At 56.5% G+C, this 25,888-nt stretch overlaps 1 protein-coding gene across 1 annotated transcript in view; it reads right to left on the reverse strand.

The window, feature by feature from the left end:
- The window catches only part of OTOF (otoferlin), a 113,363-nt gene extending 102,408 nt beyond the window's left edge, over positions 1-10,955 (reverse strand). Inside the window, exons 1-2 of the mRNA XM_075497212.1 lie at positions 10,877-10,955; positions 3,739-3,797 (exon numbers count right to left, since the gene is read on the reverse strand). Of these exons, the coding sequence (XP_075353327.1) occupies positions 3,739-3,797; positions 10,877-10,955 (138 nt within the window). The remainder of the gene's footprint in view (positions 1-3,738; positions 3,798-10,876) is intronic.
- Positions 10,956-25,888: the final 14,933 nt, after the last annotated feature.

The raw sequence follows: 25,888 nt of genomic DNA on the forward strand, positions 1-25,888 counted from the left end.
ACCCCTCTGGCTTCACAGGAACCTAATGTGAATTTTCTGCTTGTCCCCAGCTCTGAGACGAGGCAGGGAGCATCCTCCTCCTCCTCACCCCGTTTCGTCTCCCCTCACAGAGATGAGACATCGGCCAGCTCAGCTTCAAAAGCCTTCCCCGCACGGGGGATGAGACATCCCCCCATCCAAATCAGCCCCCAGACAAAAGGTCACCATTTTACCCCACTTCAAGGGGAAAACAGGAGGAAACGGGGTCATTCCTGAGGCTTCTCGTTCAGGGTTTCCCTGCAGGTTTTCCACCCCCCCTGCCCCACCGTGCATCCCAGCCTGGTGCTGGGGACCACAGTGCTGCCCCACAGTCTGCACCAAAACTGCTGTCTCCTGTACGACGAGCGATGGACCTCTCTCGTTCACCTCGTCCTGCCAGACAGCCCACCCCGCTAACGGCCTAGACGCCGAAATTACCACCCAGCTACTCGGCGCTGACAAGAAGAGAGGTGCACTGGCATCAGGGGTGGTCCCCTTTGCCTAGCAGCTAATGGGACAAATTCGTAGAGGCTGGGTCATGGAGCAATCATCTCTCCCCAAGAGAGCTGGCACCTCTCGATACCGCTCCAGCCATCAGGGCTCATCTCGAAGAGAGCTCAATTTTGTGCGCAAGCGTTACAGACCACGTGCACCCGTCGCCTCCCTGCAAAAGCTCCCCGTGGGATAGCCCCATGCGGGGGAGATAGCTGGGGAATAGTTGAGTGCTGCAGTGATGCAACAATAGCATTTTATTCAATAAAATTCATCAGCTGGGCTCGTCATCAATGGCACGATCACTTGCCGTGTGTGTACACTCAAAGGGAAATACCTGCTTTCCTGGATAGCCTCGTCAGCTAATTACCGCAGGCAGCCCAAGACACGTTCCCTAGCTCACGGCGGGTTTCTCGCCCGTGACCATTGCGTCAGGGAGTCCTTCAGCAGCGTGAGAACAGGGGAAGAGGAAACAGGGCCGCACCCCTGCCATCTTTTGCTGCGGCTTGTGCTCTGCCCTACGCGATAAGGAGGACGCGTCCCTGCGAGCGCCCAGCCTGTTCCTCCTGAAGGCGGCTGTCTCTAGCTGTGCACGGGCGGGGACCAGCGTTCAGGCTCCCAGCGTGCGGCAGGGCTACGCCACCGGCCCTACTGCGCTTACAGAGCTCTCAGCAATTCACAGAGAAGGGCGAGCAGCAGCCTCCCCACTTCTACCCGTACGGGAGGCACGGCCCGCTCGGGCTAATCTTGCAGATGTGGCTGAATTCCCAGCAAACCCCCAGCAGAGCTGGAAAGGTGAACCCAGAAACGTAGGCTTGCCTCCGTGTCTTCTGCATCGTTTCACTAGGTGCCATCAGAACTCATCAAACTATCCTGTTTTGGGCCAGTTGGGATAATATTGGGTCACGGTGCTACAGCAGGAGCTGTGTCTGACCTGGCATTAGCACACGTTCAGGTACCTGAATGCCTCGTGGAGCGGCTACGCACACCCCGGCTCGTCTGTTAGACGCTGCGGAGACCTTGCATGACCCCAGGGATAAAAGCCTGACTTTTCCTTTCCAGAAAGGCAGTCGTTCAGGGCATAAGCACTCACCTACCAGCACAGGAAAGACTTAGGAATGTGTTTAACTTAAAAACCACGGGGATTACTCATGTTTGGCAGGTCCCGAGCCCTGGATCAACCAGCATTTGCACACACGGGTTGTCTCTGCCAGGGCTCCCTGCTGACCTTGGTCCCCAGTGCAAAGCAACTTCTGATTCATGCTGGAGTTTCCTCCGGCTGGAGCCAAGGGGTTGATGAGAAAAATCAGGGTATTTGCAGCGCGGGTGAGCAGGGAGCTGGGTACAGCCTAGCTGCTGCCGCTGCATCGCCTATCACCCAGCGCAAGGAGGCGAGAAGAGCCCAAAGCTTGGTCCAGGCACGCAAGGTTGCTCCAAATCAACTTGCCTCACTCTGCTGCAATTCACTGTCTAGATACTACCAGGCTGATTTTAACCGGGTTTACGTGAGGCTCTCACAGCAGGAACTGTAATAAACATGATCTAGACAGAGAGATGGGGACAGCCTGAGGCTCATCCCCACAGATGCAGTAGGAGGTACTAGAAGAAAATGTGATGCACACTAATAGACACCTGTGGCTCAAGGTTTTCTTATACCCTCAGTCTTTTAAGCTCTATAGTCCTCGTCCTCCTGACATGCACCGGTACCCACCCTTTCCTGCTCGCTGCCTGGGACCGCAGGGGGCTCAGAGCTCGGCTGGGATGCTCAGAGCTCAGCTGGGATGCTCCAAGATCACTGTGCAGCACCAAGCACTCGGAGCAGCCGGTATCGGGCATCCCACCAAGCCTGAGACGGCGAGCGGACCCTCCAGCCTTTCAGCCCCAGCAGGGAAGGATCTCCTCATTCAAATCACAAAGAGTTTTGAGGCACAGGCAGCTCCACCAGTGCACACCTCCGTGGTTGTTATTCAAATCAGTTATTATACTAACAAATTGCCGAGTGCAGATCTATAGAAATCTGCATCCCATTAACACCAACAGCTTCCCCCGGCTGCCTCGGCTTCGTAGGAGCGTGGTTGGAGCCACATCTCCAGCCGCCTTCTTGCTGTGCCTCACCGACCCCGTGCAACACTGGGGGTACCGGTGGCGGATCCCACCCTGCCCGAGCCGTGGGCTTCCCCTGCCCCTTAATCCTCCCTGGCAGTTTAGGGGAGCCTGAGATTAAGCTCTTCCCCTACAACCTGGAGCCCGTGCCAGGGACGCAGAAGGGCAGGGAGAAGTCGGGTGTGCTGGCAGCGCAAGCTGGGAACACCACGGGATTTATCACCCCACAAAAACATCCCATGCCTGGAACCGGGATGAAACCTTATTTCCTAAAGGTGAAGAAGCTTTAGAAAGCGATAAACAATTTAAAGATCTTAATATTCCTCATAGCCCCTTGTATTCTCCAGCCCCTGGGAATGGGTTATCTCCCACGAGAAACACAAAGCAATCAGAGGGAACATCCATTCTCTTTTGAAAGCATATTTCCATTTTGAATGTGACTTCCTAGCAGCACCTCTGTTCCCTGCTTGTGTGGGTGACCTTATTTCAATCATCTCAGAATATTTTCTTGGTAACTGCTCAAGAAAAGGCTGTATTTTAAAACCACACAGAACTTGGGTTTCAATTCCGTCTCTCTCCCTTTTCAAGCCCAAAGCGGAGCGCTAAAGGCCGATACATCATCCGATCGGCACCTAAAGCAGATCAATTGCCTTGTTACCGGCGTGAGTCGAGGGATGCAGACGGGGTGAGGGAGGCTGGCAGGCTGCGCATCGACAACTGAGGCACCAGGGACTTGAAACAAGGAGGAGTTTTTCCCCCTGAGGCAAGGAAAAGGAGAGCCAAGAGCCCAGCGGGATTTGCCCAGTGGAGACAAGCAATTTTTCCCGAACCTTCAGTGCAAACAACATGGAATTTTGAATTTTTTTTTTTTTTTTTTTAATTAATCACCCCACAGGGAAATGCTGTAGGGCTGTTCCCACATCACGGGACACCCCGTGTCCTCAGCCCCAGCCGGTCCACAGCCAAGAGACCCATTTGGTACCTGCCAGGAGAAACCCTGGAGCAGACAACGAAGATGCCAACACACTTCAATTGGGGAAGGGGGACGTTCACCTGGACAGGGAGTCACGGCAAAGCAAACCAGATGTGCGAGGCAGACCAGGAGGACAACACGTCTTCTCTTACCTCATCAAACCTGGCCTCGTCCTCGCAGTTTTCAAGCACTCGGGTGTAGAAGGAGAGCCCTGGAGAGGGGAGAGGAAAAACAGGCTGGTTGCAGCGAGGTGAGGGGCAGCCGGGGTGGGAGACATGGGTGGGGGCTGCACAGCATCGGCAGCAGCGAGACCTCGGGGTTGGGGTCTGCAGGGGTGGCCTGGGTGGAGGACAGTCTGCGGGCATTGCTGGAATGGGGAAATGCATCTCCGAAGGTGTGAGAACACCGCAGACACGTGTGCACGTGTGCAGAGCGGACACAGCCCACGCAAGAGCGTGAATCCAGCTTCAGCTCCCGCGCACCGGCACTAAACACCGCATTAACTTGCTTTAAGAGCTAATTAAGAAGGTTTTTCTGGACTGCGCTTGATTGTTGTGTTCAAGTCCTGTCCCATCTATTGCAGAGCAGATGAAACAGAGCATGGGGATGGGGATCGCGGCAGTTTCTTGCAGTGGCTTTTTTGGTTGAACGTTGGCTCAACCAAAAAGTTGGTTGAACCAATTGGTTCAACGTTGGTTGAACAGGGGCTCCTCAAGCTTCGGGGTATTGGGATGCAGGTCTACACACCCCAGAAGTGTGCTCAAAGCCCAGGGATGAGATTTAGGACCACCTGCCCCCAAAAAAACCACCCCAGCTCCTGCACAGAGCAGAGGATCTACATGTTTGAGTCCAACCCCACGTGTCCCCACCCCGACGGCAGCATCCCTCCACCGCCGCACCCCCGGATCTGCCGGGCACTGCTCCGGGGCAGGGACCTGGGGAGGATGAGGAGCTCAGGCTGCTCTGCCTGCACGGGCAGGGGAGCATCGAAAGCCCCCGGTCAGCTGGGAGCAGGGACGAGAGGAGAGGAGGATGGCCAGACGTGCTGCCATGGAGGGGAAGCCCAAGGAGAGCAGCCAAGCACGTGCATTAGTTATTGAAATAATCAGGTTTTCCCAAGGAGCCCCAGCTCATAGGTTGCCCCATGCTTTCAGCTGCTCTCAGTAGGATAACCTTACCCCCCCCACCCTCCTGAATCAATATTTCTAGTTGATATCCACTTCATAACACTGCAGGAGGAAAACTTATAAAAATGCTAATATTTAATCACTGAATCACATTGAGGCTTTCCTTTCCAGAAAGGAAAACTGTCTCCTAGGTAATTAAAAACATCTCTGTGCATGAGTCTGCTTTGGGCCGAGCATTGCACAGCCAACCTGCGGTCAGGGAAAGTGGATGCCAGGGGTACCCCTTACTGCTGCGGGGTCAAGTTTTACTTTATTTTACCAAAGACTGAGCTATCCTGATGACACGGCTCTTGGCAGGGAATGCCCCATCCCTCTCTAATTTAACCATTACACAAGGAGAGCCAGAAAATCATTTTGTCAGACTTTCTGCTGTCTGCAGCATCCGACCCGAGTAAATCCAATGCAGAAGGTGCATCCTGTATCCCAAACCACCCTCCCAGTTCCCTGCCATGAATCGCTTCACCCATGGATGCATGAGTTTCTCGGGGATATAGGCAGAGCACTGTATTTATCTCATGCCGGCCAACTCCGGGTGAGGATGGAGGAGACCCACGAGCCTCATGGGCTACGGGATGGCTGCCCACCCTCGCCCCATGCGCAGTGGCTGCCTCCCAGGGCACGGGGACCCAGTGGCGGTTCCCTCCTTGCTTTCCATGGGGTGGGATGGGAGCTGCAGTGGGATGCAGCCTGGCCCCCCCTCACCCAACAGAGGGGAAACCAGGACCAGGAATGGAACCACCCCTCTGCTGGGATGGAGCCACCAGGAGTAGGGCCACAGCAATGGTCAGAGGGCTGGAACCCCTCTGCTGTGAGGAAGGGCTGAGAGAGCTGGGGCTGTTCAGCCTGGAGAAGAGAAGGCTGCGGGGAGACCTTATAGCAGCCTGCCAGTACCTGAAGGGGGCTTGTAAGAAAGATGGGGACAGACTTTTTAGCAGGGCCTGTAGCGACAGGACAAGGGGTGATGGTTTTAAACTAAAAGAGGGGAGATTCAGACTAGAGATAAGGCAGAAATGTTTTATGCTGAGGGTGGTGAGACACTGGCCCAGGTTGCCCCGAGAGGTGGTCGATGCCCCGTCCCTGGAAACATTCCAGGTCAGGTTGGCCGGGGCTCTGAGCAACCTGCTTTGGTTGAAGATGTCCCTGCTCGTGGCAGGGGGTTGGACTGGATGGCCTTTAAAGGTCCCTTCCCACCCAAACCATCCTGTGACTTTATGATTCTAGGACCCCACAGTCTCCTGGGTGGTGGGACAGGCACCATGTGCCAGAGGCACAGAGCATCTCAGCCTGCATGTGGGCTTAAGGGGAAGCCGCAGAGCACCCTGATGTAGATACGGGACCAAACTAATTGAGGAGACGTGCACAGGTCAGGGGCTGAATCAGCTGTAAGTGAATACACGTAGGAAGCAGTATCTGGGAGAAGACGCTCCAAGGGGGACAATCTGCCACCCGAAATATTTCTCCTACAAGCATGACTTAAGACAAGCCAACATGGTGGGACCTCCCCTGCCCCATCCTCTCCCAATCCAGCAAGCATCACGGCGACGTTTCATTAGAGCGGTATCATTATCCACTGGTGCCTGTTGGTGCTCCAGGGGGTATCCATGATTGATCTCCCTCATTTGCACACACTAATCCAGAGGGGAAGCCTCGCCAAGAAGCTCTTTACAACTCCATCTGTGATGGATTAGCTGGCCAGCTCTCTAATTGCACTGGGGTGCAAGTTCCCTCCTTCACAAGTGCAATTAGGTTGGTCTAAGAGTGAAAACTGCTGTGGGCAAGTGACCCTGTGCCAGCTCAGACCCCGCTGGGGCACCGGAGCAGGCACCCCCAAAATGGGCAGGCTGAAGAAAATTCACCATTTTTCTGCTCTTCCCCTGCAGCCAGCCTGAAGAGCAAATATTTGCAGAAAATCTCAAATTCACCCAGAGCTGAGTTTCACCTGCAGAGCAAAGAGGTGGAGAGCCGCAACGGCAATGGATTTGGGGCTTTGGAGCCCTTTTCAGCCAGTCTGGGGCATGCACAGGGTGGCTGCTGGGGAGGGATGGGTGCCTTATGAGTCACTGAAGTTCAAAACCACCCCCAAATCTCCCAAGAACAACTGGGAGGGTCATAAAGGCCTGGGAGAGTCCCCTGGGAGTTTGGTGACTCAAATCCAACGCCATGGTGGGAGACAAGTCCCATCACAGGGACTTGCCTCAGGGGTGGGGAGTGGATTTTGGCCACCCTGGTGGGGTAGAGCCAACTTCTCCCCTCCGCTTCCAGACCAGGAGCCAGATAACCTGGCACCTCTCTCTGGCTGCTCCCATGGGTCCACAACTGGGAGCTCCTGTCCGTGCCTCAGTTTCTCCTATTTGCAAATAGTGCAGCTACAGCTCACGGGGGCTGCCAGGAGTGTGGGGATCCCTGGGAGAAGAGGAGCGGCGTTATTCCATAGCCATCCCACACGGCTGTCAGTCTCAGCCCTGTCTCAGGAACGCTTTTATCAGGGGTGTGATTTATTCATCTCCCACCTGAGCTGCAGTCGAGCAGTGTTTCAGAGCGCTGCCCACCTGCCGAAACACACGTGGCAGCCTGTCACCCCGGAGTCGAACCCTTTCTTTAACTTTTTTATGTGCAATAATAGATGTTTTTGGCTGGATGAGCACACACCCACTTGGGGAGCTCTGCCTGAACCCCCAGGCTGTGCTGCCGGCGGGTGAGGAGAGGGAGGAGGCTGGATGGCAGCTTGACTAGCGAAGAGCATCCCTCCCTGCAATGCCCAGTAACTCCGGGAAAATCAGGGTACTGAGGAGTATCAGCACAACACTCAGCCTACGAGTTGCTGTGAGGAGCACTGAGGGATGCCGGGCTGGTGGAGGTCACCTCACTCCATGCTAAAGGGGTCTGACCCTCTGGAGTCACTGGAAAAAGGCAGGAGACTCTTCCCTCTGGAGACCTTGGCACCAAAACCCAACCACCCACACCAGGATGTTCCCCTGGGTCTGGCACTGAGGGTCCAGGCCAACGTGCCTGGCTCCATCCCATCCCGTCCATCCCGTCCCAGGGCAGGGGTTAGCCCAGGGCTGGGCAGCCCCGGGGCAGTTTGGATGGGGTCTGGTTGGAGGGAAAAGCCACGGCCAGCCTGGATGGGGATCAGGGAAGGGATGGCACACCATCATTTTAATCAAACAGCAAAAATACAGCCAGGGATTTCACGAGTTGGTCAGAGAGGATGAGGCAGCCAGGAGGACACAAGTAATGGAGCTTCACAGCAGCATTGAACTCACCATGCCATGACTCTGCTGCCCATCATTCCCAAATTCTCATGGGGCAAGGGGGCAGCAAAGCATTGCCTGAGCCACAGAGACACTGAACACCGGAGGAGCTCTGCCCCATCCATGCGCCGAGTGCCCAGAGTGCTGGGACGCTTCACGGCCACCTCCAGCGTGGGACCGGTGGGGAGCAGACCCTGTCCCCAGCTCCGGGATGTGCTTACATGCTCGTTGGTACAACAGCAGCGTGGCCATGCCTGAAACACCCCGGAGGCAGGAAAGCCTTTCACAGAAGGCAATGCAACGCAGTGCTGTGCATCCTCAGAGACGGGTGTCAGGAGCCATCTGCTGAAACCCAGCGCTGAGACCCACCGGTGCAGGACAGGGTCCAGCCCAGGCACCTGCGGGACCCGGCCCTGGCTTCTCCAAAGCAAGGAGCAACGTGGCATGAGCCAATCCTCCCAAGTACCATAAAGCACATCAAGAAAAGACCAAGAGAACGTGAGAACGCCTACCTTGCTATTACTACAACTGTTGAAATCCATGGTGTGTCGGAAAGATCGCCTTTCCCTAAGGGTCGTACTGCTTATCTGTCCTCACGGTGTGATAATTCTGGTCCCCTCATCCAGAACAAGGTCCTGCCCCCCATGCAAGGTCCTGTCCTGGATTCACGGCTCGTGTTAGTCAGCACCCCAGGCTCAGGGCTCTCCCACAACCCAAAACGATGCTGCTACGTGTCAAAGCGCTGCCCAGGGGATCTGCCCCTGGACTTCCCTGTCTGCAGGGCAGACACGGAGCTGCCTCCACTTGCTCCCCTTTTGGGACAAGGAATTTGGGTAAGATGTAAATCGGCTTTGGAGCTGGATGTGCTAAATATTAACAGGACGCTTTAAACTGCTGTTTCCTGTACAGGCAAGGCTCTCTGCGCCTTCTGGCAACACACCGAGTGGCATGAAAAGGGAACGAGACCAATCCCTCTGCACCCGCCATCCCGTCCGAGGGATGGGTCGGTCCTAACCCACCTGCCTGCTGCCTTCACCGACCCAACCACGCATGGGATCGCTCCCTAACCCACCTCTACCACCCTTTTAGTAATAGGATTTTGCTAGCCACGACCTCAGGATCCAGCCCTGCTGGGTCTCTCCTCGAGGACCAAGCTTGCAGAGTCGGGTGTCCTGGTCACGAGCTCCATGGCTGCCCAGGGCGAGCAGGGGAAGAGGCATCCCCGACTGCTGGTGATACCTGGTGGGGATATTCACAGCGTGAAACTAAACCCCCTCCTTGCACAGAAATCGATCGCAGCAAACTACCAGGAAAAAAATTTCCGAACCCTGACCCAACTGTCCTCGAAGATGACACCAGATTTCTTCCTTGGGAAAGAAACGTCCACGAGGAGCCCAGCTCCTCGCAGCTCAGCACCGGGGAAGGAAACACCGCGTGAAGTTTAGTGCCGTCCTCCCTGGATGGGGGGACAGCGATGGCAATCCTGCGCCACGCAGGAGCCAGCTCATGCCTGGGAGGATGACGGAGACGGGATCACGGGGGGCCCTGGGGAAATGCCTGGTGAGGGCTCTGACAAGGGAAACGGGCAGCAGCACGAGAGGGTGGGAGCAGAGTGGGCGCAGCGCTGATCTCAAAGCATCTCGAAGTGGGTGTCATTCCCGTCGCCCCTCGGCTGGACCGTAGGGTCTCACAGTGGCTCTTAAAGATGTCGAGGCAGGGACGGATCCTGCCCGTCCGACAGGGACTGTGTGCCGGGCTCGGGGCCAGGCACACTCAGGACTGGAAACGTGGGTCCTCCCGGGGCTCACCGGGAAAACCCGTGGTGGCCTTTGGTCCTCCTGATCGATTCCCCACTGCCAGGGGAGGTGGTGGGGTTTCACCGAGGGGGGCTTGGGGCTGGGACCGCTCCAGCCTTCACCGTCGGCCGGGGGTACGACCTGTTCCCAGAGAGGTATTTAGCTGCCCCTGCGCTGGTGCTGGGAGGCAGGGACAGGGAAATAAGGGGGTAATTATGCCTTTTTAATGACTCTACAGTCATTAAGGCAGTGCAGGGAAGGCCATTTCAGGCAGTGCTGGCTGCGCTGGCTTGGAGCTGATGAAAATACCGGCTCCCCTGCTCTCCCGCAGCGCGTTCGCAGAGAGAAGGGATTCCTATTCCTGACTCCCGGTGCTGCCAAGCCATCCCACACCCGCCTCTGCCCGCCGGTGGGCTCCCGCACGAAGACTGCGATGGGCGGACGGATCCGGCGTTGAGCCTGCTCCAAGCCCCTGGGAGGCTCGGAAAAGGCTTGGCGGCTGCTCGGGTTTTGCACCCCTGGAGAGTTTTTGCTCCTTTTGCAGCTTCCCTTGGAAAGCTTTGGAGCTGGCGCGGACCTGAGCAGAAAAGCCAAAGCTGCAGCATCCTTAGAAGAAACCCAGGCACGCGCCGGGTCCCGGCACAAGGCAAGTTCTCCTGCTGGCCCTTCCAGTGACACTTTTCTTGGTGGCACAGCTTCGCGGCCAAGCCCTTGACCCTGCGGCAGGAGCCCAGCTCCCCCCAGCTGGGGCACGGTCCTGCTTCTTGGGGTTGGGATTTGCCACCCTGGGACTTCACCTGCTTTCCCCTGGACGAATCCCCCTCCCCAGGGGCTGCCCGTGGGGGAGGTAACACGGGGGCTGCAGTGTCCCAGGCCGGGTGCAGGCGGGCAGGGGGACCCCGGGATGCAGCTCCCGCCCCAGCCGGGGAGGGACGGGCAGCCCCCCAGCCCCAAGCACGGCCGCGGTGGGGAAACTGAGGCAGGGGGTGGCGGCGGCGACGGCAGGGCACAACCCGTCCCGGGCCCCCCCCGCCATCCCCCCCTCCCCGCTACCTCGAAAAGCCGCTTTGGCGATGCGGTCGCCTTTGCCGCGGAGGCCGGAGACGGTGCGGAGCTGCAGCAGCAGAGCCATGGTGCGGTGCGGAGCGGTGCGGAGCGGGGCGCGGTGCGGTGCGGAGCGGGGTGCGGAGCGGTGCGGAGCGGTGCGGTGCGGAGCGGAGCGGTGCGGTGCGGAGCGGAGCGGGGTGCGGTGCGGAGCGGAGCGGGGTGCGGTGCGGTGCGGTGCGCGGTGCCGCGCTCCCAGCTGCGCTCCGAAGCGCGGAGCAGTGCGGATGCCGTGTGTCCCCCCCCCAGCGCTGAATTATTCAGCAGCGGCGGTGCCCGCCCTCCTCTCCCTTGCCCTCCCCTCCCTTCCCCTCCCCTCTCTTCCCTTCCCCTCCCCTCCCCGGGGAAGGCGGCGGGGGGGGCCAGGCTGCAGGGACACCCCCCCCCCCCCGGTTGCAGGACGTTGTGTGCGGGGAAACTGAGGCAGCCCCCCCCCCCCCCCGCAGCATCTGCAAGCTGGAGCCCCTGGGACAAGAGTGTGTGCCTCCCCCCCCCCCCCAAATCTATCACGGGGAAGGGGAGATGGGTGGTGCCCAGGAAGACTCAAGCTCACCCCCCCGCCACCGCCTGGGACCACCAAGGGCCGGCCAGCGTGGGGATCCCACACTGTTATCAGCATCTCCGGGGGTCAGGTGCTGTTATCGGTGTCCCCCCCGATGGGTGGGCTGTTATTGGTGTCCCCCCCGATGGGTGGGCTGTTACCGGTGTCCCCCCACGATGCCAGCCAGCCGGGGCAGGAGGCAGAGCTCAGCCCACCCCGCAGAGCCCACCCTGTGGCAGTAAGGCCACTGGATCACGGCCCTTCAGCTGGACCATGAACAAGTTTGGACCAGAATGAAAACCTTCGATAGAAGAGGGCAGATTTAATTGTAAATGTGTTCTTTTAAAATGAAAGATAATGCTGATTTCCAGACCTTTGACTGTTTCTAACTTCCTAATTCTCCTTATTATAACATTTTGGGTGAAACCGGGATGTCGTATGATACATGTAAGCAATCACAGGGAGGAATTCACCTTCCTAGCTTGGTATCGCTTTCAGCAAGAACAGGTTCGAGCCCATTTATTCTCAACCAGTTTTAAAAGGAGAGTGCAATGTACTACCACTAATACTCCATCAGCAATACTTGCAAGGAAAACCGTGCACTTTTAGGCATTCTTTTTTTGTATGAAATATGTACGGCTAGCTTCTCTGTGCTGAAGCCTCTTAGCGTGTAAAATAACTGTCCGCGTATGATGGGGAGATGGGACGTGTCTTGGAGGGTTGCTGGATGCAGGCAGGTCCCGGGCAGCGCAGGCGGTGTCGGTGCACCGCGGGGCTGTGGCATCCCAGCCTGCAAGAGCCGCTGCCCGAACGCCGGCAGTGCCGCGCTCCGCTCTGCGTGTTTGCCATGTTCTAGGCTGAACCTCAACAGAATCGAGTGGGGTTTCCAGATATAAGTAATAGCTTTACAATCCGGACTTGTGGGCTCAGTTTGGAGAGGGTCTTGCACATGGACACCTTTCCTGGAGTCTTAAACGTGTCCTCTATTTCAAGGAAGGCGATTAACGCGTGCATTTGGGAAGAGGAAGAGCAAAGACGCAAGGGTCTTGAAGCCTCAGCCATCTGCCTTTCCTGCTTGGGCACTTCCAGGAAAAATCCATCTGTGGTGAAGAGCGAACCCAGGAGAGCTTTAGCATCATCAGAGGGAGAGAAGCGAGGGTGAAACCTTCACAAATGGATAATAAAACACTGGAAATAAGACATCTGTTTCCATCTACCACGTCAGGTTCTGTTAGAGAGTCTGGATTGCTGTCCTGCTGCCAGCGGAAAAGATCATTATGCTCATTCATAAGTGCATGAGAGTGAAGAAGAAACTTGTGGGGATTAACAGCGTGTGCCGTTTCTCATTAGGTTCATAATTCCCTCCTGGCAGCACGGCCCAGAGGCGAGGGTGCCGTAGCAGGGAGGAGGCGGTGAAGGCAGCAGCGTGCTGGGTGCCGACTGTTGCTGAGGGCTCCGGAAAAGGCAGGTTTGTGATGATATCGGGAGGGGAAGGCGCAGCCCTGCCCAAGCTGCTCCACAGCGTGCGAACGAGAGTTTGAGCCCGTGCGAGAGCTCGGGAGGTGAGCCCACGCGTGAGCCAGAGGCGGGTCCAGTGTCTGACACTGCTAAAGCAGCCTTCTTCAGGCTCCAGTTGGTCTTTCTCGGCTGAGCCATCCAGGCTGGTGCTGCTTTTGCAACCCCTTGCACCCTTCTGCCTTCAGTCTTGGTAAAAAGCTGGGGTTTAGAGGCAATGAGGGTTTCTCTGGGGCTTATCCTGATTGTTCAGAGGAGCTCTCATGGGTTTTGCGATATGGTTTAACTTAGCTTGGCCTCTTTCAGGTGCTTGGCTCTGTCCTGCTGTGTAGTCTGTGCGGCTGTATGAATGTCAACCCCAGTGTTACTCTGACCATTGAGCAGCTTTAGTGGGACGTAACAGCCACGTGAAGGCCCTCAGTCAAACGCTGCTCATGTCTTCTGGTGGTCCAGCGGAAGACGTCCTCGCCTTCGTCTCCCCGGGGTCCACTTCTCATATTCACTCTATTCGAGAGCAAGCAAATTACACCAGCACTTCTAGGAGGCACCTTCAGAGCAACCCACATTGCCCTAAAAGCACAAGCACCACAGAGAACACCTTCTACGTCATGTGGTTAATTTTAAACCTCTTACTCAATAGCAGAAAGTCGATAACTAAGTAAAAAAATCCAGCGTAAGGGGTGGTGACTGAAGACATTCATTGCAAGAGGCAGTAGGAGGGATCACGTAGAGCTGCAACGTGTGGTTAGGTGAGTGATGCTGGATGGCCACCATGAAACCACCAGCCTGAAGGACCTGATGAGGATTGTGCCTTCTTTTTTCCTGATTTTATTTTATAGGAAATCCCAGACATGATTTAACTGTCCCTACTGTAAAAGCGCATGTGGAGGGCTCTTGGGGAGTGGTAACCCGTAGTTTTACTCCCAGACTTAAAAAAAGAGGCACGGCAAAGCAAGGAAGAAGAAATTAAGACAGAAGATGATATACACATGGGTCTTTAATACGGTGCGGCAAATCTGACTGTGATCTGGCAACTGTAGTCGCTGCAAGCAATGCAGGAAACCACTGCCCTCCGGCTGCTGGACATAAGCGTCCTCTTGGGATACCACAACCCAGCAAAGTTTTTCTGCTCATAGCTAAGAGACCTCTAGAGCTCAATGCTCTTCTGGGTGATGGAAGATCTACACTTGCACCCCTGCTGATTTATCCACCCATTATACCCGTAAATTGGATAATGAAGATGAGCAGGAGCAGCATAGGAACCCAACCGCGATGAAGTCAACGAAACATAAGGACCGTCGAAGTACGGTGTGTTAAAAATGTTCTCTCCAGCTTGAGAGCTGAAGAGGCCTGCCTGTGATTAACGGAGCAAGATGAGAAAATGCCCTTTATAAACATTAATTTCAGTTTTTCACAATGTCGCTGCAATTTTCACGTCGCTGCATGTGAATAAAATTACACACCCACCTCTGAATCACTGATGATTGCTCTTATTTACTATGGGTTTACACCAAAGGCAAGGGGGAAAGGACTGCTTGCCGTGGCGGGATCAGGCCTTAACTAGTCCCTCCGCATACATCTCCCACCGCACCAGTATCCCATTAAAATAAATCCGATTGCACATGCTGAAACAGTAGTCTTACCATGATGCTACAGAACGCAAAGTCCAAAATTAATGAAATTTTCTCTTCTTAACTCTTTTTCTCTATTTTTTCCCAGCTCTTCTCCTCCCACGCTTGGAAAATTCCTATCAGCCTCTCCATTTGTCAAACCACTGAGATCCTTTATATTAATTACAGAAAGTCGCTGTGTTTTTCTTTGCCCATTTTTTTGTGTTGCCTGAGAGTCGGACAAAGGCATCGCAACTGGGGACTGATTTCGGCCCCTTTCATCAACAGGAGTCTCTGGCACAGGCTCCGAGCGATGTTTAAACGCTAATGGGGGATGGTAATATATTGTGTAAGTGCGTATATAGAGGTGTATATTTTCTTGTGTTATGTTTCTCTTCTTATGCCATCCAGGCTGGTGCGTAAAATCCCCCGGAGCCCGGAAGCCCGAGCAGGTCCATGCTGCGGTCAGACAGCCTGAAGAAGGCAGCTCTCCTTCCAGTAACGTACCCCCAATAAACGTGCCAAAGAAGCCGCTCCAAATTTTCTTCCAGTTGCTAGAACGCCTTAACGGATGCCCGGACCAGCCCCGTCCATGGCATCTGCAGAGCGGTGCAGTGATGCTTCTTGGGTCCCTCCCAGCAGGAACTGGGTGTTTTAATGAAATCAGCAATAACTGGGGGGTTCCTCCTGCCAGACGCGGGCAGGGAGGTGGTTCCCTGCGGGAGGTGCAGCCGCCCAGTGTCCCGGCAGATTGCGGGGGACACGCAATCACCCCGCGCCTGCTCTCCTCGCCCCCGGAGGCTGCGCGGGCAGAGCCCGTCGAGGGGGCAAACGAAGCCCCGCGGAGGGTCCTGCTGTCCTGCTGGCTGCAGGCAGCGTGCTTTGGGGACAGTGTGCTTTGGGGACAGTGAGCTTTGGGGATGGTGTGCTTTGGGGACGGTGTGCTTTGGGGACAGTGAGCTTTGGGGATGGTGTGCTTTGGGGACGGTGTGCTTTGGGGACAGTGAGCTTTGGGGACGGTGTGCTTTGGGGACGGTGTGCTTTGGGGACAGTGAGCTTTGGGGACAGTGAGCTTTGGGGACGGTGTGCTTTGGGGACGGTGTGCTTTGGGGACAGTGAGCTTTGGGGACAGTGAGCTTTGGGGACGGTGTGCTTTGGGGACAGTGAGCTTTGGGGACAGTGAGCTTTGGGGACAGCGTGCTTTGGGACAGCGTGCTTTGGGGACGGTGTGCTTTGGGGACGGTGTGCTTTGGGGACAGTGAGCTTTGGGGACAGTGAGCTTTGGGACAGCGTGCTTTGGGGATGGTGTGCTTTGGGGACAGTGTGCTTTGGGGACGGTGTGCTTTGGGGACAGTGAGCTTTGGGGACAGTGTGCTTTGGGGACGGTGTGCTTTGGGGACAGTGAGCTTTGGGGACAGTGAGCTTTGGGGACAGCGTGCTTTGGGACAGCGTGCTTTGGGGACGGTGTGCTTTGGGGACGGTGTGCTTTGGGGACAGTGAGCTTTGGGGACGGTGTGCTTTGGGGACGGTGTGCTTTGGGGACAGTGTGCTTTGGGGACAGTGAGCTTTGGGGACAGTGAGCTTTGGGGACAGCGTGCTTTGGGACAGCGTGCTTTGGGGACGGTGTGCTTTGGGGACGGTGTGCTTTGGGGACAGTGAGCTTTGGGGACAGTGAGCTTTGGGGACGGTGTGCTTTGGGGACGGTGTGCTTTGGGGACAGTGAGCTTTGGGGACAGTGAGCTTTGGGGACGGTGTGCTTTGGGGACAGTGAGCTTTGGGGACAGTGAGCTTTGGGGACAGCGTGCTTTGGGACAGCGTGCTTTGGGGACGGTGTGCTTTGGGGACGGTGTGCTTTGGGGACAGTGAGCTTTGGGGACAGTGAGCTTTGGGACAGCGTGCTTTGGGGATGGTGTGCTTTGGGGACAGTGTGCTTTGGGGACGGTGTGCTTTGGGGACAGTGAGCTTTGGGGACAGTGTGCTTTGGGGACGGTGTGCTTTGGGGACAGTGAGCTTTGGGGACAGTGAGCTTTGGGGACAGCGTGCTTTGGGACAGCGTGCTTTGGGGACGGTGTGCTTTGGGGACGGTGTGCTTTGGGGACAGTGAGCTTTGGGGACAGTGTGCTTTGGGGACGGTGTGCTTTGGGGACAGTGAGCTTTGGGGACAGTGAGCTTTGGGGACGGTGTGCTTTGGGGACAGTGAGCTTTGGGGACAGTGAGCTTTGGGGACAGCGTGCTTTGGGACAGCGTGCTTTGGGGACGGTGTGCTTTGGGGACGGTGTGCTTTGGGGACAGTGAGCTTTGGGGACAGTGAGCTTTGGGACAGCGTGCTTTGGGGATGGTGTGCTTTGGGGACAGTGTGCTTTGGGGACGGTGTGCTTTGGGGACAGTGAGCTTTGGGGACAGTGTGCTTTGGGGACGGTGTGCTTTGGGGACAGTGAGCTTTGGGGACAGTGAGCTTTGGGGACAGCGTGCTTTGGGACAGCGTGCTTTGGGGACGGTGTGCTTTGGGGACGGTGTGCTTTGGGGACAGTGAGCTTTGGGGACAGTGAGCTTTGGGGACGGTGTGCTTTGGGGACAGCGTGCTTTGGGACAGCGTGCTTTGGGGACAGTGTGCTTTGGGGACGGTGTGCTTTGGGGACAGTGAGCTTTGGGACAGTGAGCTTTGGGGACAGTGTGCTTTGGGACTGTGCTTTGGGGACGGTGTGCTTTGGGGATGGTGTGCTTTGGGGACGGTGTGCTTTGGGGACAGTGAGCTTTGGGGACAGTGTGCTTTGGGACAGCGTGCTTTGGGGACGGTGTGCTTTGGGGACAGTGAGCTTTGGGGACGGTGTGCTTTGGGGACGGTGTGCTTTGGGGACAGTGAGCTTTGGGGACAGTGTGCTTTGGGGACGGTGTGCTTTGGGGACAGTGAGCTTTGGGGACAGTGAGCTTTGGGGACAGCGTGCTTTGGGACAGCGTGCTTTGGGGACGGTGTGCTTTGGGGACGGTGTGCTTTGGGGACAGTGAGCTTTGGGGACGGTGTGCTTTGGGGACGGTGTGCTTTGGGGACAGTGTGCTTTGGGGACGGTGTGCTTTGGGGATGGTGTGCTTTGGGGACAGTGTGCTTTGGGGACGGTGAGCTTTGGGGACAGTGAGCTTTGGGGACAGTGAGCTTTGGGGACAGCGTGCTTTGGGACAGCGTGCTTTGGGGACGGTGTGCTTTGGGGACGGTGTGCTTTGGGGACAGTGAGCTTTGGGGACAGTGTGCTTTGGGGACGGTGTGCTTTGGGGACAGTGAGCTTTGGGGACAGTGAGCTTTGGGGACGGTGTGCTTTGGGGACAGTGAGCTTTGGGGACAGTGAGCTTTGGGGACGGTGTGCTTTGGGGACAGTGAGCTTTGGGGACAGTGAGCTTTGGGGACAGCGTGCTTTGGGACAGCGTGCTTTGGGGACGGTGTGCTTTGGGGACGGTGTGCTTTGGGGACAGTGAGCTTTGGGGACAGTGAGCTTTGGGACAGCGTGCTTTGGGGATGGTGTGCTTTGGGGACAGTGTGCTTTGGGGACGGTGTGCTTTGGGGACAGTGAGCTTTGGGGACAGTGTGCTTTGGGGACGGTGTGCTTTGGGGACAGTGAGCTTTGGGGACAGTGAGCTTTGGGGACAGCGTGCTTTGGGACAGCGTGCTTTGGGGACGGTGTGCTTTGGGGACGGTGTGCTTTGGGGACAGTGAGCTTTGGGGACAGTGAGCTTTGGGGACGGTGTGCTTTGGGGACAGTGTGCTTTGGGGACAGTGTGCTTTGGGACAGCGTGCTTTGGGGACAGTGTGCTTTGGGGACGGTGTGCTTTGGGGACAGTGAGCTTTGGGACAGTGAGCTTTGGGGACAGTGTGCTTTGGGACTGTGCTTTGGGGACGGTGTGCTTTGGGGATGGTGTGCTTTGGGGACTGTGTGCTTTGGGGACAGTGAGCTTTGGGGACAGTGTGCTTTGGGACAGCGTGCTTTGGGGACGGTGTGCTTTGGGGACAGTGAGCTTTGGGGACGGTGTGCTTTGGGGATGGTGTGCTTTGGGACAGCGTGCTTTGGGGACGGTGTGCTTTGGGGACGGTGTGCTTTGGGGACAGTGAGCTTTGGGGACGGTGTGCTTTGGGGACGGTGTGCTTTGGGGACAGTGAGCTTTGGGGACAGTGAGCTTTGGGGACAGTGTGCTTTGGGACAGTGTGCTTTGGGGACGGTGTGCTTTGGGGACGGTGTGCTTTGGGACAGCGTGCTTTGGGGACGGTGTGCTTTGGGGACGGTGTGCTTTGGGGACAGTGAGCTTTGGGGACAGTGAGCTTTGGGGACGGTGTGCTTTGGGGACAGCGTGCTTTGGGACAGCGTGCTTTGGGGACGGTGTGCTTTGGGGACGGTGTGCTTTGGGGACAATGAGCTTTGGGGACAGCACGCTCTGGGGACAGTGTGCTTTGGGGACGGTGTGCTTTGGGGACAGTGAGCTTTGGGGACAATGAGCTTAGGGGCAGCGTGCTTTGGGGCCAGCGTGTTGGTAGGGCAGCGGCTGGCAGGGCAGCGCAGCAGCGGGTGGAGAGGGGAAGCAGAGAACGGTGCTGCAGCTCTGGCTGATGGGCTCCCTTCAGAGGCAGCAAATGCGCAGCGGGTCTGTGTGGGGATAGAGAGGATTTCATTTTCCAGTCAGCGGTTTTGCGAAGAGAAATATCACCTGCCCTTTCCTCCAGGCTGCTTTATTTACCTTTCAAAGCCTGCAGCGCTCAGCTCTGCAGATTCCCATGCCGGGTCCACTGTCTGCCAAGCTCACCGGTGGCTACGGTGGTCCTCTCTCCCATCGGCAGCTAACGTCCCGAATCCTGCAGAACGGGAGCAGGGACTGAACCAGCTTTTCCATCAGCATCGGCCTGGAGTGGAGCCCTGGCCGGGTGGCAAAGGGGCTGTTGCTGGAGGCATGACAAAAAGGAGCAGAAAAGACCCTTCTCCTGCCATGCAGATGTTCCTCAGACCAAGTCCAGGGCCCGCGGTCGCATGCAGCAGGTGCCAGAGCCTCCTTGCCCTGAGGAACGGCAATGTGCATTTCTGCATTTCCCATCGGACTCACTTTTTCTGGCCCTTCTCTTCCTTGTGTGGAAGCTGCCCCTTTGCCCCAACAACAGGAACTGAGCTAGAACCTTGGAGGGTGGGTAACAAGGAGACCCTCATGGAGGGCAAATATCCAAACCAAAGCACCTTTCTGGAGCTTCTCCAGCCCTTTTCCTGGGGAGGTGCCAAGTGCTTCACAAATATCACTTACGCCACAGCTCCCTACAGAGCAGTCACACTAATTTAGCCCCACACAGAGGGAACCGAAGCCCCCGTTGATGAACTGCCCCATGGAGCAGTGACTGTGTACCATAGGTGCATGGAGAGCATCCAAGACACCTACTCGTGGCTGCTGTAATCGAGGCCAAGGAATGGGCAGAAAAAGGGCTGGGAGCAACCCTTGTCCCCTGCCGCCTTTCATCGCTCTGCTCACAGACCCCATCTTTCAGCTCCCAGCTCTTCCCGACCTTGACTCTGCCGCCGCAAGCCTCCCCCCATCTACCAGCGTCCCCCCTGCAGTCGAGTCTCTTTCATTTTAAAGAATTTCAGGGATGCAACTGTCATGAGTGAGGCTTTGTGGGATAAAGCTGCCTCGTAGCATCGTCTATAATTTTGAGTGCTGCAGTGGGCGGCTCTGCATGTGTGTATCGGTCTCTGGAAAAAAAGGGGAAAATGCTGTGGAGGCAGTTTCTGTAGATAAGCAGAAGTGTGAGCAACTGAAGGGGCTTGCTGAGAAAGGGGGAATGCCAAAGCTGAAGCAAACCAGTGAACTTTCCTGTGTAAATCAGTGCTTGCAAGGGGTCCTCATGAGGTCTTCTGGACTGAGTGTCCTACCCTGGTACAGCTGTGCAGGGAATAGGTGTGAGCTCTGCACCCTTAGTAAGCGCAGGTCCTTCTGTCATAGAATCATGGAGTCGTTTAGGTTGGAAAAGACCTTTAAGATCATCGAGTCCAACCGTAAACCCAACACTGCCAAGCCCACCACTACACCATGTCCCTAAGCACCTCATCCAAACGTCCTTTAAATACCCCCAGGGATGGGGACTCCACCACTTCCCTGGGCAGCCTGTTCCAGTGCTAGACTGGAACAGTCTAGCAAAAAACCAAAAAAGGGTTTTATGGTGTAGAAATTTTTCCTAATATCCAATCTAAACCTCCCCTGGCACAAGTCAAGGCCATTTTCTGGAGTCAAGTCTTCCCCCTGGAGTGATGACAAGACCCTCACTCATTTCTAGAGCAGCTGAAACTTCTGCCTGGGGTTTCCTGGCAGGGCTGAGCTGGTCTGCATGGAGAGTCCCAGGCTCTGTTGTAGTCCTCGCATCTGCAGAGGAGACACCTGGACTAGGGCTCCTGGGCGGCCCACCCAAAAGCATCCTTGCCGGGCAGACAAAGAAGACGTGCGCAGGGGAACCCGAACCTTCGGTAGGTCTGAGACAGCAGCTCCGAGCGCCCTCGCGCAATGCTCCTCCCAAAAGCAAACTCCGTTTAAAAGCCTGTGAAGTTTCTGCCTCTGTGACTGCTGTTGGAAAGCCATTGCTGAACCACACGGACCTCGTGGCCAGGAGCCTTTGGCTAGTTTGCAGCCTCACCCTGGTTGTGGTTATCTTCTTGCTCCAGCAAAGATGGAGCATTACATTTAATTATCCTTTTCCCTCTTTCTCACTCCCTTCTGTCTTCCCCTTTTTCCCTCCAGATGAATTTCTTAAGTGCAATCCTCTCCCCTCAGCTTCTCTTTTGCTTGACTAAGGAAGCCCAGCTCTTCTCATCTCCTCCTGATGGACAAGACCTCTTTTTCCTGATCATCCTTACCTGCAGCTCCTCAGGCCAGGATGAGCACGGCGGTACCTGGGGCTCTGCATCATCTCTCCCGGCCATGCTTGAGGACACAAACAGCGCCGGGGCTTGGCACCGGCCAGCATCTCCTTGCAGGTCTGGGACCCACAGGCATGCTCGGATCCTTTTTCTTGGCCTCTGATGCATTTTGCACTCCAGCCCATGAGAGATTTCTGTGCAATGTTCTCACCCTCCCTTCCAGCATGTCCTCAGCAGGTTTATCCGCTCTCCTCTTTTATGCCACGATCGTTAATGAAAGCGTTGAATGCAGCAGGTCCCACGTTTGGCTCCCCAAGAACTTTCCTCCTTGACCTGCCTCCAGCCTGGACCCTCTCCCTCCACCGCAACCCGTCTCCTCTCCCTTAGCAGCTTCTTTGCCCCCTTCAAGCCTCCCACCCGTTCCCGTCTCCTCCAGCTGCACCAGCAGCCCAGCATCTCCCCTGCCCTGGCTGTACTAACCCCCGCTGGAGGAGGTCCACTCCCCTTCCCCAGCCAGAAGATCAGCCGTTTGCAAAGAAAGCAATCTAGGCAGTCTGGCAGGGCTGACTTTTGGTAAATCCACTTGGCCTTTTGCATCATTTTCCATTTACTTTCTTATCTTCCCATTGTATCCTCTGAGACGGGTTGGAAAGCCGTGCGGATGCCGGGTCGCAAGCCCGCAGGGAGCCAGACAACCTCCTCACTCCTTCTTAAATGCCAGAGCTATCCTTGTTACTCAGCAGCTGTAGCAATGCAGCAGCTCTCAGTAAGTGGATTTTTAAAAAAATTATTATTATTTTAGATTCTGATATGGAGGTTTTCCCGTTTTCTTGAATTCAGCACAATTATTCCTCGTCTGTCCGCCCTGCAGAGAGGAGCCAGCTGTAAGGACATGCAGTGGTTTTCTGCCTGAGGTATCCCGTGCCCATAGCAAACTGCCGGTGATGGATCTCACCCCTCCCAGTTTCTCCCCAGTGCCATGTTGGCCGAATCCACATCGCACTGGGAACTAGAGAAGACGGCAGCAGGAGCCTGGCCAGCTCGGGCTGTGCTGTCGGCCACCGAGCCGCGGGGTCCGGCTCATGGGGATGCACGGCTCGACCCGGGAGCAGCCCATCGACTCCACAGCAGATCCGGCCTCGAGGAAAGCAACGCCACGAGGCTTTTGGAAATGCTGAAACCCGAGGCTGCATACCCCGGTGAGACCAACACGTGCCTCTGCTGCACGACCCGACCGTGCTGGGGGAGAAGGCGGCCGGGAGACCTTCCCCAGGGCTGGCACTGTAATGTCCTAGCGTGAGGCGGGTGCTGAAAGCCCCTGGATTTCTATTTTCTTTCCTTTTCTTTTTCTTTTCTTCTTTTTTTCTTTTTTTTTTTTTAATTTGAAATATCTCAGAGCTTAGATCGAGATGCAAATAAAGAACAGCCCCTCCAATTCCCACACCTCCCCGTGCCCCTTACAAGCATGATCAGCCAACATTTTAATAGAACCTGCAGATCTATGCCTGCAATTATTATTTTTTACATTGGTTCTTCATAGGCAACTGACCCTTCCCAAAGGCTTTCCAGGACAGGTTCCTGGTTGCCCTCCTGGGGCAGGAACAGAGCCCACTATTCCACTGACATGAGGAGGGGGGAAAAAACCAAAAAGCCTAAAGAATGCAAACCTGGGGACGTTTCTGGCTGCCCTACAGCAGGAGGGTGGAGGGCAGGGGGTGCGGGGCTTGTTGGGGAGGGGTGCAGGCAGAGGGTGCAGGGGACGTTCAAGAGTGGGTGCTGGGGGATGCAGGGGATCTCAGGGTGCTGAGGGGGGTGCAGGGGGGTGCAGGGAGGATGCTGGGCTCCCACCGTTGCGTGGTGACGGTGTTTGTGACCCAGCTGGGCCAGGCAGAAGCAAACAGGATGGATCCGGGGGCAGCTGCAGCGCAGGGACCCTCCACAGCCCGCACACGGCTGGCAGCAGGTCGGGGCTGAGCACGGCCAGACCTGCACCTCAGGGCCCCGCACCCTGCCCTATGGACACTGCACCCTTCATGGGTCCTGCCCCCCACCCCAAAAACCCTGCACCCTTCATGGGTCCTGCCCCCCACCCCAAAAACCCTGCACGCTTCATGGGTCCTGCAACCCACCCCAAAAACCCTGCACGCTTCATGGGTCCTGCCCCCTGCCCCATGCACCCGGCACCCTTCATGGATCCTGCCCCCCACCCCAAAAACCCTGCACCCTTCATGGGTCCTGCACCCCACCCCAAAAACCCTGCACGCTTCATGGATCCTGCCCCCCACCCCAAAAACCCTGCACCCTTCATGGGTCCTGCCCCCTGCCCCAAAAACCCTGCACGCTTCATGGATCCTGCCCCCCACCCCAAAAACCCTGCACCCTTCATGGGTCCTGCACCCCACCCCAAAAACCCTGCACCCTTCATGGGTCCTGCCCCCTGCCCCATGCACCCGGCACCCTTCATGGATCCTGCCCCCCACCCCAAAAACCCTGCACCCTTCATGGGTCCTGCACCCCACCCCAAAAACCCTGCACGCTTCATGGGTCCTGCCCCCCACCCCAAAAACCCTGCACCCTTCCTGGGTCCTGCCCCCCACCCCAAAAATCCTGCACCCTTCATGGGTCCTGCCCCCTGCCCCATGCACCCTGCACCCCTCATGGGTCCTGCCCCCCACCCCAAAATCCCTGCACCCCTCATGGGTCCTGCCCCCTGCCCCATGCACCCCGCGCCCTTCCCATGATAGCACTGCATTTAACACGGGCTGTAAGAGCCGGGCGCTGCAGGGTCTCCATCTCCCGACTGCTCTGCCCTTGCAGCCCCGCGTCTTCGCCTTTCCTCGGGCTGTTTTCCGTGGGGCAGGGGTTGTCTTTGCTATCGGCGGTGGTCGAAGGACAGAGCGGTGGATTTTCTCACCTCCTCACGCATGGTGCAGCAGGGCAGTGAATAACGCACGCGGCCTTTGAGAGAGGCAGGCTTCTCCGGTGCACCCTGCGAAAACACCCGCCTGGTCCTGGAAGGACTTTGGGGGCTTTTTCTCTCCCCGATAGACCCCAAATGTCTCTTGCCCAAACGAGCCCCACCGAGTTTCGGCTCGTCCTCCCCCTGCCCTCTCAGGTGAGGCAGCTTCCCCAGCCCTTTCCCATCATCACATATTTTCTCCCCCCCCCTTCTCTTGTTTTCGTTCATGTCTCCTTTTGTTCCGTGGAAGCAAAGAGGCGTGCTGCGGCCAGGGCTGGTCCAAACTGCCAGGGGATGCCCTTGCCCCAGGCAGCCCTTGCCCTGGGTGGGCGATGCCTGTCTCGGGCAGCTTTCCCCTGATACAGAGCCAGCTCAGGTGCCAAGGCTGCGTGTCCCGTGCGCCCAGGAGGTGCACCCGCACCCGCGGGCTCCTTGCTGGTGGGGTTACGTGTGTGGCTGGCATCCATCCCTCCCACTGCTGCTCTCCGAGCTGCTGGAGTCCATTTCTCCCTTGCAGGCAGAGCTATATTTGTAGCAGAGAGAGATATATATTTCTTTTTATATATATATATATATATAAATTTTTTCCTCTGGTCTTTTGAGAGCATCGTTTTCAGCCACCCAGCGCTCTGGTTGACAGCCCACTCCCGGTTTGCATCTCACCCCTTTAACCCCAAAGTGGGTTTGCTGCCAAATCTCTCGCCTTTCCTCTTTTTCAGCTGCTGGGGCAAACAGCAACCTGCAGCCACGCTGCAGAGAGAACCTCCTGAACGCCCCGAGCCGCGGGGCCCCGTGCACGGACGCTGGGCTCTGCTCTGCCTGCCCTGGGCTGCAGGCTGGGCACCCGCCTGGCTGCATGGGTGCTTGCACGCTTCAATCGCGTCCCCCATTTTTGGCACCTGTACCTCTTCACGCAAATATTCCCAGCCCTGTGAAGGGTGGCAAGCCACAGGGTACTTAGATATCCAATATCTTTATTTACGGCTTTGCTTTGGATTTGTGGCCCGTTGATACCAGCAGAGGTGAGCAGCATTGCAGGGCTACGTCACCATCTGCACATCATCCCCGCTGTGTCTCAAGAGGCTCAGACAAGAGAAATGCTCATTATTTGGCTGTTAAACGGGCCGGCACGGCTCTCTCGTCCTGTACGTTGGTGAATGAGGGTGTCTTCCGTCAAAGGCAGGGTATTTAAATGTGCTGAGGATTAGGTGAAGCGAACGGTGGCCTGTTGGTGCTGTGCTGGATCCGGCCGCTGATGGCCCGATGTCCTTATTGCACCCGTGGCAAGCAGAATCCATTTAACGGGGAGATCTGGATTAACGACCTTCTCTTGTGAAAAATCATCTGGGTCCTTAAATGAGCCAAACCCTGGTACCGAATCTTGCTCAAATGTGAGCGAAGTTTGTAGTGTGCAAATCACCATTCCCGGCTCAAGCTACGCCATGGGAACTGGGCAGGGTCGGG

The sequence above is a fragment of the Mycteria americana genome, chromosome 3 (genome assembly GCF_035582795.1).
Source record: "Mycteria americana isolate JAX WOST 10 ecotype Jacksonville Zoo and Gardens chromosome 3, USCA_MyAme_1.0, whole genome shotgun sequence".
NCBI classification, from domain to species: Eukaryota; Metazoa; Chordata; class Aves; order Ciconiiformes; family Ciconiidae; genus Mycteria; species Mycteria americana.